The 12,161-nt window shown below is 42.7% G+C and overlaps 1 protein-coding gene across 1 annotated transcript in view; it reads right to left on the bottom strand.

The window, feature by feature from the left end:
- The window catches only part of LOC143328996 (semaphorin-6B-like), a 31,536-nt gene that overhangs the window by 13,839 nt on the left and 5,536 nt on the right, over window positions 1-12,161 (bottom strand). Inside the window, exons 2-5 of the mRNA XM_076744588.1 lie at window positions 3,005-3,128; window positions 1,890-2,001; window positions 848-908; window positions 663-725 (exon numbers count right to left, since the gene is read on the bottom strand). Coding sequence (XP_076600703.1) covers window positions 663-725; window positions 848-908; window positions 1,890-2,001; window positions 3,005-3,125 — 357 coding nt within the window. The 5' untranslated portion in view covers window positions 3,126-3,128. The remainder of the gene's footprint in view (window positions 1-662; window positions 726-847; window positions 909-1,889; window positions 2,002-3,004; window positions 3,129-12,161) is intronic.

The following is a 12,161-nucleotide window of genomic DNA, read 5'->3' as shown; positions in this document are numbered from 1 at the left end:
TCCGCCTACACACATCCCATCCCTACCTATTACTCCCTCTCTCAACTGATTTCAATTACTGTTTCCTCCCTGAGGCTGTGTCACTCTCTCTGCTCACTTTGCTCTATAATGTTTCCCGTTGCCTCTTTTTCTTTTTCCACGAGTTCTGCTCAGATTGGATTTTGCCAGTGGCACTCCTACTTTTATACAATAAAGCTTATATTTTAGGGTACACCCTGTCATCCAGGCAACCATCCCATCAAAAATTTCTTTCTCTTTTGTTGATTTAATCGCATTCCCTTCATATCTCAGCACTAACTATATAAACTAAACTCTCACTTTATGTACATACATAATTGTTCTACTTTCCAGTCTTCCCCACAGACTGCGAATGGGATATATAAGGAAACATGCCACAATGCAGGTGTGGATGAAAATGGCTTTCAAGCTTCACGGACATCTTTCGGCCTGGGTAACGTTTCACTGAGCTAGCGTGATTAAGTGATGCACTGATTCTGTATCAACAAGATCAAATTTGTGTAAATACCGTATGCAGGTGCACCCAAAGGAAATAAGGTTTCTCCAACAGCTGTTGTGTCCGTCCATGCGTGTGATAGTGTAGATAGAGTTGATGCACGTGAAAGTGGATCTCAAAGTCAGACGGTTGTGTACGAACACTGTACCTCATGTTTGCCTTTCATCCTGCACACTCGAATGTCGTTCTTATTGGATTCCCACGTCCGTTTCTGCCAAAAGAATGAACCACAGTGACATTAAGTTCATTGTGTGTGTGTGTGTGTGTGTGTGTGTGTGTGTGTGTGTGTTATTAGTGCATTTTAGGTTTTGTGTGCACACAAATGAGTCTTACCTTGCTGTAGAACATCTCATCACCTGCCATGTTGTCCAGCTCCACTCTGTACAAGTCATCTCTGCAACACACACAGCACAACAAATCAGTGGCCATATAATAGGAGAATATTATTAGGATAAGATATCTAATATATAATATGAACCATGTGTGAGGAAGGTGTCAGCCAGGTTTCACAGTCATTGTAATTCATTTCAGAATAAAAGTGATTGAAAAACATCTTGTTTTAGGATTTTCTCTGACAGCAGATGATGTTTTTCCCATTAGAGAGGGCAGCTTATGTTAATACTCATTTGGCAAGAAACAAGTGTGTGTGTGTGTGTGTGTGTGTGTGTGTGTGTGTGTGTGTGTGTGTGTGTGAATGTATGATCTGTGTAGCACAAAACGGTAGCCTGCTTCATTTCTGGTTGCTGCTGCTCTTGTTGTTGCTGTTGCCTTAGAAACAAAATGTTATCAAAGCACCGTTTCTTCCACCTGTTTGTGTGTTTTTGTGACGCATATCTTCTAGTCAAACAGGCAAAAGCTGTGGAATTAAAACTGCATTTGAAATGTGGAGTCTCTCATTTAAAAAAGGTGGATTATATAATGTCTTTGTGTTATTTCTTTGGTTTAAAAGGCTTCATTTCAGCAGCAGGCACTGTAGTCTAATGGTTTGCATACCCCCTTCTTCAAGTGGAGGCAGGATTAGCTTTTACAAGGTCATGTTTATTGGGATTTATATGAGCCTTGTATATACAATGTTATCTACAGTAAATTTATGAAAAATCCTGTAAAAGTTTTGAGGTAAACTATATAAGCATGGACGACCAGATCTGCCCAGGAAGCAGTATTTGCTGCAGCAGGTGTAGAGCCTTTCTTATTATCTGTATGTACTGTGTGTACGAGTATTATGAACAAACGGGTCTCACTTGACATTTAACATAAAACTGAATGTCCTCTGCAGAGTGACGGCAGATGGAATCTGTGGCATCAAATGAAAGCAAAAGGATGTCAATGTGAGAGCGTCAGTAACACGCAGTTGGAGGCGGTTGCCGTTGGTTACCTGGCTCCTATGTAGAGTGTGCGGTTGACTTGGAGGACCGTCTGGATGTGCAGCTCCTGTCTCTGAGCTGAACGATGAGCTCTGCCCAGGAACACTGGATACCTCCGCACGACTGACACGCACACACAGATAGACAAATGGAGTGAAGCGCTCACTAAAACAAGCTAGAAATGAAATGCCTTGCTCAAGGATACTTTGACAGCTGATGACACAGAGCGCAGCGTATATCAAAGAGCTCAGGCAGGCCATCAAACCGATTCTCTAACCTTCACTTTAACAGTGTCTTCACTCATTCTTGATGTTTTTGTTTAGCGAAACAAAGATAATGGGCAGAGACGAACGGTGTAGCAGTTACAGCACACCTAAACACTTTCATCCTCCCAGTGTTTTTTTTTTTTACTTGCTTTTGTTGATGCATGCAGCTCCATAATGAGAAAAGCTGCATGCAATCATTATTGTTATTTCATTGTGCAAAAGAGCATTCCCTCCCTCTCCTTACTACATTTCAGATAAATGAGAGCGTGCAGATGAGGCGGGGAGAGAAAGTGGCAGTATCAGACTCTGAGAAAGTTTCAAAGAGGAGGACGACGGTCTCCGCAGGGAGCCCTCATCATCAGGAGACAGATTGGGAAAACGTCTCATTGTCCTTGACTGCAGGGGAGGGAGGGAGGACGTAGCGATCCATCTCCACCTGTCTCCTCCCCTTCTCTCCTCCACCCCTCAGCCTTCTCTCTTGTCATCTGTATCACCCCATCCAATCCAATTGGCTCCCGCTTTTTCATCTCCCTGCTCCTCTCAACATCTATACTAATCATTTCTCTTCCTTTCTTTGTTTCTTTTAAGCTTTCCTTCTTTCTCCTTCATATTTATTAATCCACTGTACTGCCACTGAACAGCAGAGTGAAGGCTCTTTAAATGTATCTGTATGCCCAGGTACCTTCAAAGCAGCTCACACCAAGGCTCTGAACCTTGACCCCTGGTTTCCACATTCACCATGGAGCCATTCATCACTGCTGCTCATACAGTCACGCACTCCTACACACACACACACACACACACACACACACACACACACACACACACACACACACACACACAGCGGGAAGGAGACATACCCTCAATGGGGACGTAGCTGAGAGGACCTGGTTCCTCTGGGAACGAGCCATCAACCAGTTGAAGCAGCAGGAGGAGAAATGTGAGGGGAGGGGCTATGGTCGCCATGGCAGCAACACACATGCACTGTTAACAGAGAGAGGGGGGAGAAACATTTCATTGTTGTGCCCTCAATATTTTTCTGTATGTGTGCGTGTGTGAGAGTGCATGAGTGTGTGTTGACATTTTGACAGATTTCTTGTTCAACAGGTGTGTGTGTGTGTGTGTGTGTGTGTGCGTGCGCGTGCGTGTTTGGCCATGTAATTCTCATGTTTTGGGGACATAAATCTGTTTACACAGTCTCACTGTGGGAACTCCTCTTCCTTATAGGGACCAAATGCAAGTCCCCATATTGAAAATAATTACATTTTACGCTGTAGACTTGAGTTAAGGTTAGGTTTAGGTTTAGAGTAATGTTAGGGTAAGGCTAGATTTAGGTTCATGTTAGCGTAAGGGTTAGGGTTCAGCTAAGGTTAGGGTTAGGCAAGTACTGGTTATGGTCATGGTTAGAGTAAGTCTCCAGGAAATGACTGTAAGTCTATGTAATATCCCCAAAAATGAAGGAAACACGACTGTGTGTGTGTGTGTGTGTGTGTGTGTGTGTGTGTGTGTGTGTGTGTGTGTGAAGAAAGGGTCAGAAGTGCAGCAGGGTGACTGCTGTCACCAACCTTTCTTCAGTGGGGAGCTAATGTGTTTCTATTGTCTGCTTAGTGGTGTAATGGGGATCCATTGTCAGAAATGTCACTCCATTGTCAAACAGTTTGAATTGAAAGAGATTCTCGCAGCCATATAACACACCGAGAGACAAAACATTCACAATATTACACAGCCACTTTGGGTGGTAATGTTCCTTTCTCTAACTGTGTTTCTAGGCAGACATATGGACTAGCTGGTCTTTACAGATCAGAGAGTGAGAAAAAAGCGGGATGGAGGGAATGACTCGGTCAAGCTGGACAATGTCTCTCTAAAGGCCAAAAGTCACAAATGCCCTAAATCATGAGCAAAGAAAAGTAGAGGAAACTTGGTCTTCCGAAAGTTAAGAGGCCACGAAAGGTTCATACTGTGCAAGATATGTGCACACACTCAAACACATACAAAACAGGACAAAGAGCCTACAGGCATGCCAGTGGCTCTCTAAGGCTGTTCTTCGGCACACAGGTGCTTTGAGCTAAACGCTACCACCAGCAACTAGCTCACAATAATGATGCAAACATGCTGATGTTGAGCAGGTATCATCTTTACCATGTTCAGAGTGTTAGCAGACTTACAAAGAGTCAAAAAGAAGGCCCCATGCTGTACATCAGCATCTCTTTCACCTATAAAACCAAGACAGTGGAATAATGCTGCTGCACATAAGTTACTACCACACATAAACTGTGGCAGCTGTGCCGTCAGACACATGTTTAAATGCAGAAGCTTTTCTGTGCATTTACTCAAAACGCCTGTGGCTCAGCTACACAGCCTGCTCGGTACAGAGGACTGTCTTTAATGCGAGAATACTTTGAAAAAGAAGATGAGACGTGAAGAGAAAGGCAGAACAGATAAGAAAAACGAGGAGGATAAAAGAAGGGTGGAGTGCTCGGTTTTTGTCTCGATTTGTGAGAGTCCTGCTAAAATCCTGGAAAATGCAGTTTGATGGAAGTGAAAAGGAGGGTTAGAAATTGAAGAAAAAGATGCGAACAAAGTGAAAGCTGTTCCCATCAAATCAACCTGAATACTGTGTTTCTCCCCAACCCCTGCTCATTTCCTTTCATCCTCCATCTCTCTCCCTCTACCACCAACCTGCTCCCTTCATTTCTCTTTCTGGGTATCTCTCGGCTTGTCAGCTCCAGGATAAAAACCCTACGACTCTTTTCAAAGATAGAACGCCAGGTAGAGAGGTAGATGTGTTAGTTGCTAAGGTGATGACAACTGCTCTTTGAAGCACACAGATGTAACACGCACATACTCATATACATAAGCACATTCACCTGTGTTGCCAACACTTCAGACTTTGCGTGCGCTTGAGTGACAAGCTGTTTGAAGACATCGGTGATGGGATGCGGGTTACATACTATACACTGGGGGGCACTTCAAATGAAATTCTAGCCCAGAGTTTGTAGGTTTGACATCTTTAAGCCCTCTCCTCATCAGGAGCATTGGAGGAGCCCTGAAGGGGGGGTGGAAGGTTTGTTTCATCTGAGTCTCCATTGGGATTCCCTGAACTAGAACTGATTGAGTCAGGTTTAGGGTCAGGCTCATTTCATTATGGCCATTTCATGAGAGGGATCCAAATGTGATGCTTAAACCTTAAATGAAATTCCGTTTTCTTGTCTGGACAGAGAGGATGGATGGATGGAATTAAATGGCACATGTGTTCCCATGAGATTAGCTATCACATGGTTGAGGACCAGCTTCGTCACATTAACCTCTCGCCACTGAGTGCTCAAAAAAAAAAAAAAAAAAAAAAATCCCACTCCTTCTTCTCAGTCGTAACTGAGCACACAGACACGGTGTGACTTTCAGAGGATACCATTATCTCTGATGTCCTTCACATAATAATTGTCCATAAATATGTTTAGAAATAATAGAAAAAGATGGTCATGATAACTCAGGACCTGCCTCAGTATGGGTACATTGCAGGAATTATTAATAGTTATGATGCCAGTTTGCAAAAATGTGAACAAATATAGACTAAAAATGCCCTGTAGGAGCTGTAACCCACAACATATCTCACATGGTGACATTTTACTTCCTGTTTACATCCCCCAAAAACTATGGAAAGTGTAGCTAAAGTACTGTACAAAGTATGCGTTTCATGAACTATCACTATTTATAATTTGAGGTCTTACTAAGGCTCAGAATGTCCCATTAACTAACACTGACACTGCCCTCCATCCATGTTTGCTCTGTGTTGAAAATGCACAGTAAAATTAACAAACTCATAGCATTTCACAAGTACATTTTTCTCAAAACAACGGTGGTCAGGCATGTCCGGCTCTTACATGTCATGACTCTGCTAAGAGGCAGCAAGTAAAGACAGAAAAAAATGAGCAAAATAGTCAAAAACAGTCAACGTCCCTCTTTCCTTCCAACACATTTGCAAACGACCTGCACATGCTACATACCAAAACCCTGCAGCCAATCATTGATAGCACCTCCTCATTAGAGTGTGTATTGATTAAGGTTATTGATCTATAAGATAAACCATCGGATCTGGGCCAAGGCCAACATATTAGAGCTCTGCTGCTGGCCAGTGCTGTGACAAAGGCAGTATTTCTCTGGGCTATAAAAAGAGGGTCGGGGCAGCGCTCAGACGTTTGGTCATCAAGGGGTCTGATTTTTCCCCGCTGAGCCGAAAGACAGAAGAGGGAGAGATGAAGGATAACGGACAGAGATGGTTTGACTAACAGACAAGAAAAGAGGGAGAGAGATACGGCCTGCTACAGAGTTCCAGAGCATCACGCTATAAAAAACAGACCGCTGGTGACAGAATGAGTATCAGGAATTCAAGGGAAGAGAGGCGAGCATGTGGAAAGAAGAAAGGCTGTTATGTTATTTGTGTCAGATCCTGTTGGTGTGATAGGATTAAATGGTGTGACACTGACATGGTTATCATGGGATGCATGTAATGATGGTGACAGCCACGCAGTGTAATCCACCCTCATCAGGCAAGCCATTAGCAAATCACCTGTTAACACTCACATCATTAACCAATCAGCAGGTCATCTGAAGAAGCATAATCACCTTCTTTCACCTCTTATCAGTCTGTCCATATGTTTCGTTCTCATCAACTGGGACTGAGCTCCATTTCATAAAGTCTTTTCCTCCAGTGTGCTTTTGTTCACCTGCCTCATCTGATCAGACGAGAATGACAGGGGGTAAGCGGCATGCTGGAAATTTCTGTACAACCCCAGAATAAGTCAACAAGCTATGAGAAAATATCTGTTTAACGATTATCTACCTAATATTTACCCATGCTCCCATCTTAAAATGCCTCAGTGGCCTTAAGTGTATATTGGACATGCACATATTTGCACAAGGCATCTCAACTATTAAAGCTGCTGAGCAAGATCAATACACTCTCATCCTGCTAATCAGACACAGAATAAAAAGCACCGTCCCTGTCCACACTGAGGAGCATTTACGGATGGCGAGGAAACACTGAGACATACAAAATAACAACATTACAAAAGGCTCCAGTAGTACGTTTGAAGGCGCAGACACACAGCGAACCAAACCCAGCCTCGCTGATGCTGCAAGCACTGTTGTCGGGATGCTTGAGCCCTGACCTGTGCTGCGCCCAACGACAGTACAGCCATTAATTAATCCTTTCATGTCTGTGTGTATGCATGTGTGTGACGGTAAAATCTGACACGTCTTTGTGTTGACATTTCACGTTGTCACTGTATCTGAACTGTTTTCTGATGTGTTGTGTTAAATCTGTTGTTGTGGCTGCGTTTACAGGCAAAAATTTCTCTCTCTGTCTCTCTCTCTCTCTGTTTTCACCCTCTGTCTCTCGCTCTCTCTCTCTAGCTGCTGCAGCCACTCCACTCTGTGCCTTTGTTACCGTAGCAACCAATAGCAAAGCTAGGCAGAGATGTTCTATTGCAGTAAATGTGAAAGCGAGGAGGGCGGGTTCACCCTCCAACACACATACACACACACACACACACACACACACACACACACAAGCACATATGTGTGAGCAGACACACACGCGTGCACACACTGATGCATATGCTTAAGCATGAGCCCAAATCCGTCTAACGTTCATATGAGTGTGCATGAACACGTACGTGGACACAGATGCAGGGAGGTTGGGGTCCCCTCTCTCTCAGCAAGGAAGGGGGATGGGGGAGCTGCAAGCATTTTGTCTCCACATTATCCACACGCTGGCAAGACAGTATAGCTTATTTGAAATCAATAGGTCAACAATAGAAAATATTCATTGGAAACACAAGCATGCATTTATTACACATTCTCTATGAAAAGGCGTTTACTTTTCACTGGGTTTCCCATTCAAAGACGTACTATTTCAGTCTGAATGAGCTCGCCGGGCGATCACTGCTCCATGTTTATGTGAAACCATTCAGACTCATTAAAAAGAGCATTACTGGACATAAGCTGTGAAGCCACAAACTTTAATTTGCACAAAAGGAGGTATGAAGTCTTTTGTTTTTTTTTTTTTTATATATTTGCCGTCAACAGAAGCTCTGAGATTTCGTCGTCCTCTGATTATTATGAGAGGTTGCATTGAAAACAGATGGGTCAAGAAAGTTAAAGTTGGATTAAAAAAAAGAAGACATATCAACATGAAGACGTGGCTGAAACAGAATGCTTTACACCCTCATTTCACTTGTAATGCACTTGCTCCTTGAGGACAGTATGCAGGTTAAAGCCTGGAATAAAGTAAGATGGCCTAAGGGTAGAAACACAGACACAGGCTAAACTGGGAGAAGTGGGTCACCTTCACACTTCAGTCCTCCACCCTACAAGTACTATGACTTCATTAATAGACTTAAAAGAGATTTCCACTGAAAATGGGAAGTGTGTGAACACAATGTAACCATGAGAGATTTCAGATTTCAGTCCAGTACTGATTCCAGACAATGTGACAATGTTAATATATAGCACATTCCAGACAAGCATTATGTTCATCAACAACACCAGGAGAGGCATTATGATTATGTAACAGATGTTACTCTCAGGTGTCTCGCCTCAAGCTTCAAGACAAAGTTGTAGAGAGAGTTCCCAAGTTAAAGGATCCAATCGATGTGATACCCACAGCAGCTTTTTCAAATTTACTTCACACTCACAGGTTGTGAAACTTTCTTGGAGAGAAAATCGAATACAATTCAACTAGAGCCTCTTATGCACCAAGATGCATTTCACACAAAATAGCTACTAAATAAGACTAAAAAATTTTACACATCACAGATTACACGATAAAAACACAGAAAAAACTATCTGTAACGCTGACCATATGGATGTTTTGAAGCTAGGATTTTTTTTCTTTACCACAAAGACACATGGCTGAAAAAGTGAAATCAGAAAATAGCAATATATCTGCTGACTTTGTATTTCAGGTAGAATTTGGGAATTGTCTCATTGCAGTAAAGAGTTTTTGAAAGCCCGTATTTAACAACTGTGCAGAAATATGAGCACTTCACACTGGTTTCAGCATTGGTCAGACTGGCACTCAAGTGGAAGATGTATGACTAACACGTCAATTGAAAGAATCCAGAGGTGTAAAAGCTCAATTTTTAAGATCCATGTAATAGCTGGCTCACCAGGCTAGCAGTCTTTAATACTGACAACGTTATTTGCTCACAACTTTAATGCTTTTTCACTTTGTGGTGTTGAGGTGTATGAGAAGATTGCTAATGTTATCACTCTAGATAGTGTTATCAATGTTCTCATCTGACTCTCTGCTGGAAAGTGAATGAGCAGATTTCCCAAAAGCTGAAAGTATTTCTTTAAATAGGCCATGTTACCCTTTCCTTTAGTGTGTTATTTAGATTTTTTGTGCATGTAAAAGCTCTGCAAACTCACAAAGTCTGTGCCAAAGGGAGCGTCTCTCTCACAGTAAACACTGCTCCTGAAACATATGTTGTAGTGAAGTCTTTTCTTCGTTCTTTCTTTTTAAGTTATTGTCTGCATCAGTATGTAACACAGCAACACCTCCAGCTAGGTGACCGGTGACCGTCCCGCCCACTAAAACCAAGTGATTCTACCTCGCTGTCTGCCGTCGCTGTATGAAGATGTGTAGAGTATAAGTAAAGCGCGGCAATTTCTCTGCTGTTGGCTGCAAAAACCAGCACAAAAGTCTCAATCTACTCCCACCAGTACAGGTCGGTGCAACTCGCTACATCGACCCCAGCCTCAGAGGACAGAAACGCTGAGTGGATTAAGTTTATTTTGGATGGAAATGTGATGAAAATATCCCCACAGCGACTGGAAAACTGGACTGGACTGTGCATTTTTTTCATGTTCAAGGATTGATCAATACTCTGCTCCCTTCAAACTTGGCAGCTGTAAGTTTTGCCATGTTTTATGTTGTTTTACTGTTTATTTTGTAAGTTAGCCTGTTGAACTCCGCATATTGCCTGGCTAATGAGGCCTGGGTGATGGGACAGTCAAGAGAAACAGTGTGAATGCTAAGCCTTGTGTAAAGCCAACTAAACAAGTGTAGGAGTAGTAGGTCGGATGCCATTAACTTATTTTTTAATGTTGCTTTGTGCAGAAAAGTATACTACAAGGCTAATGTTAGCTTGTTTGCAATACAGATTGTATGTATTGCTGCGGTATGTAAATGTATTTAATATGCATGCAGTGAAGATAACGACATAGTTGCATGTGAAAAATAAATCAAAATGCAGGAATTTGTTTGCTTGGTAATGTTGTGTAACTTTGATGAGCACCCAGCAGCTCGCTTGCTCAGACCATAAAGCTACAACGTTAGCAGCAGTGAGACCAAGGCTAATATGGATCAGATTCCTGCTGACATGGGGTGGCGAAGTTTTTGTTAAAAGCGGTTATTGTGGTGATGTTCACAGTAAAAGTGCAGCTAAACTCAAAGCACTGACAGAGCTGACCAGAGGCACAGCAGTGCCTACAGTGCTTATAGCATTGCCTGCTCAGGCCTGTGGGAGCTGACCAATCAGAGCAGACTGGATTTTAAGGAACGAGCGCTTAAAGAAACAGGAGGTGAAATGGAGCGTTTGAGATGGAGGGTGAATACAGGTGATGCAGCAATGTGCAGCAATGTGCAGTATGAGAAAAATAATGCGTTCTTTGAAAATTAAAGCATGTAAACCTGTTCTAGTAGACTCCACAGATAATAATAATTTTAATGTCACATAGTGATACTACATTTTAAAGATTACTTGCTCAGTTGGAAAATCCACATAACGCTGTATGTGAATGTGATATGCATGCCAGTATTGCCGGCTGGGGCTTCAGAGTTTGATGCAAGTTCAAAATGGTTGCTGTTGGAATAATTATTAGCAGTATTAGAAATCTCTCATAACAGGTGACTGCACCGGTAGAGGTTCATTTCTCTTCCGAGTGAGGAGAAATGAACACACAGATATTTATTCAGATAGACAGACCTGTTCACAAGCATTCATACACAAACAAAGGGAAGAGCAAATGCATTGTCGCACATACCCAACCATGCACATACACACAATCATGCTCTCTTCAGCAGTGGAATCACTGTGTCAAGTCTTTATCTTATCAAGGTGGAGGTGATATTCCCTCAAGTGGCTGCCTGTCTCCTTAAAGCAGGTCTAATCAGAGTTAAGGGAATCTGTCTTTTGCTGTTAAATATCCTAAAATACTATTCAATCTACAGGGTCATTTATATGCTAATGAAAAGGTTACCTCTGCATAGGCCTTTGACGCAGCTGTGTGCTGCCTGTTAGGTTGTGTGTGCACAAAAGAGGAAGAAAGACAGAAAGAAGAGAGAGATGGTGAGAGTGAATGAAAGAAAGGGGAAGATGAAAAGAGAAGATGGTAGCAGAGAGAGAGAAGGGAGATGAAGGAAGAGAGAAGAGGAGATACCAAGGCAGGGAGGAAAGGAGATATTCCCCTGGGTAAGTGCCATAGGTAATTAAAACAGGATGGACAGAGCTGGAGTCTAGCCAGAGAGAGCTCCATCTCCCCTCAGACTTCTTCCCCAATCAGGCCTTCTGCCTAAAGCCAAATTGCTGCTCGTGACAGAAACACAGTAGCCTATGGATGCAGTGAGTTATCAGCTTATGGATAATGGACATGTTCATACAGTGGGATAAACACACACACACACTCAGAAATGCAGGTGCAAAGCAATCAAACACTGGCAAATGATAAAATGTGGGTGAGGAAAAACAGGTAATATATGTTCTTCTGTGCTGCACTGAGACGGATACGCACGGAAACGCACATGAAAACAACAGCCACACACATGCACATTTACGGTGCTGTACAAAGCTGCAGCAAGGGCAAACGTTACTAACCAGAGTTTGACTGCAGTAAGCACATATACATTCACTGCACAGCTCTGAGCTAGAGGCGAGCACATGAGTATGCAGTGCACGCACTCAGACACACACTATGAGCATAGAGTCAAGCACACGCACACTCCGCTACGTACAA

This window comes from Chaetodon auriga, chromosome 12 (genome assembly GCF_051107435.1).
Source record: "Chaetodon auriga isolate fChaAug3 chromosome 12, fChaAug3.hap1, whole genome shotgun sequence".
Classification (NCBI taxonomy): Eukaryota; Metazoa; Chordata; class Actinopteri; order Chaetodontiformes; family Chaetodontidae; genus Chaetodon; species Chaetodon auriga.
The sequence above is the reverse complement of the archived record's forward strand: the minus strand, read 5'-3'. Positions and strand labels throughout refer to the sequence as shown.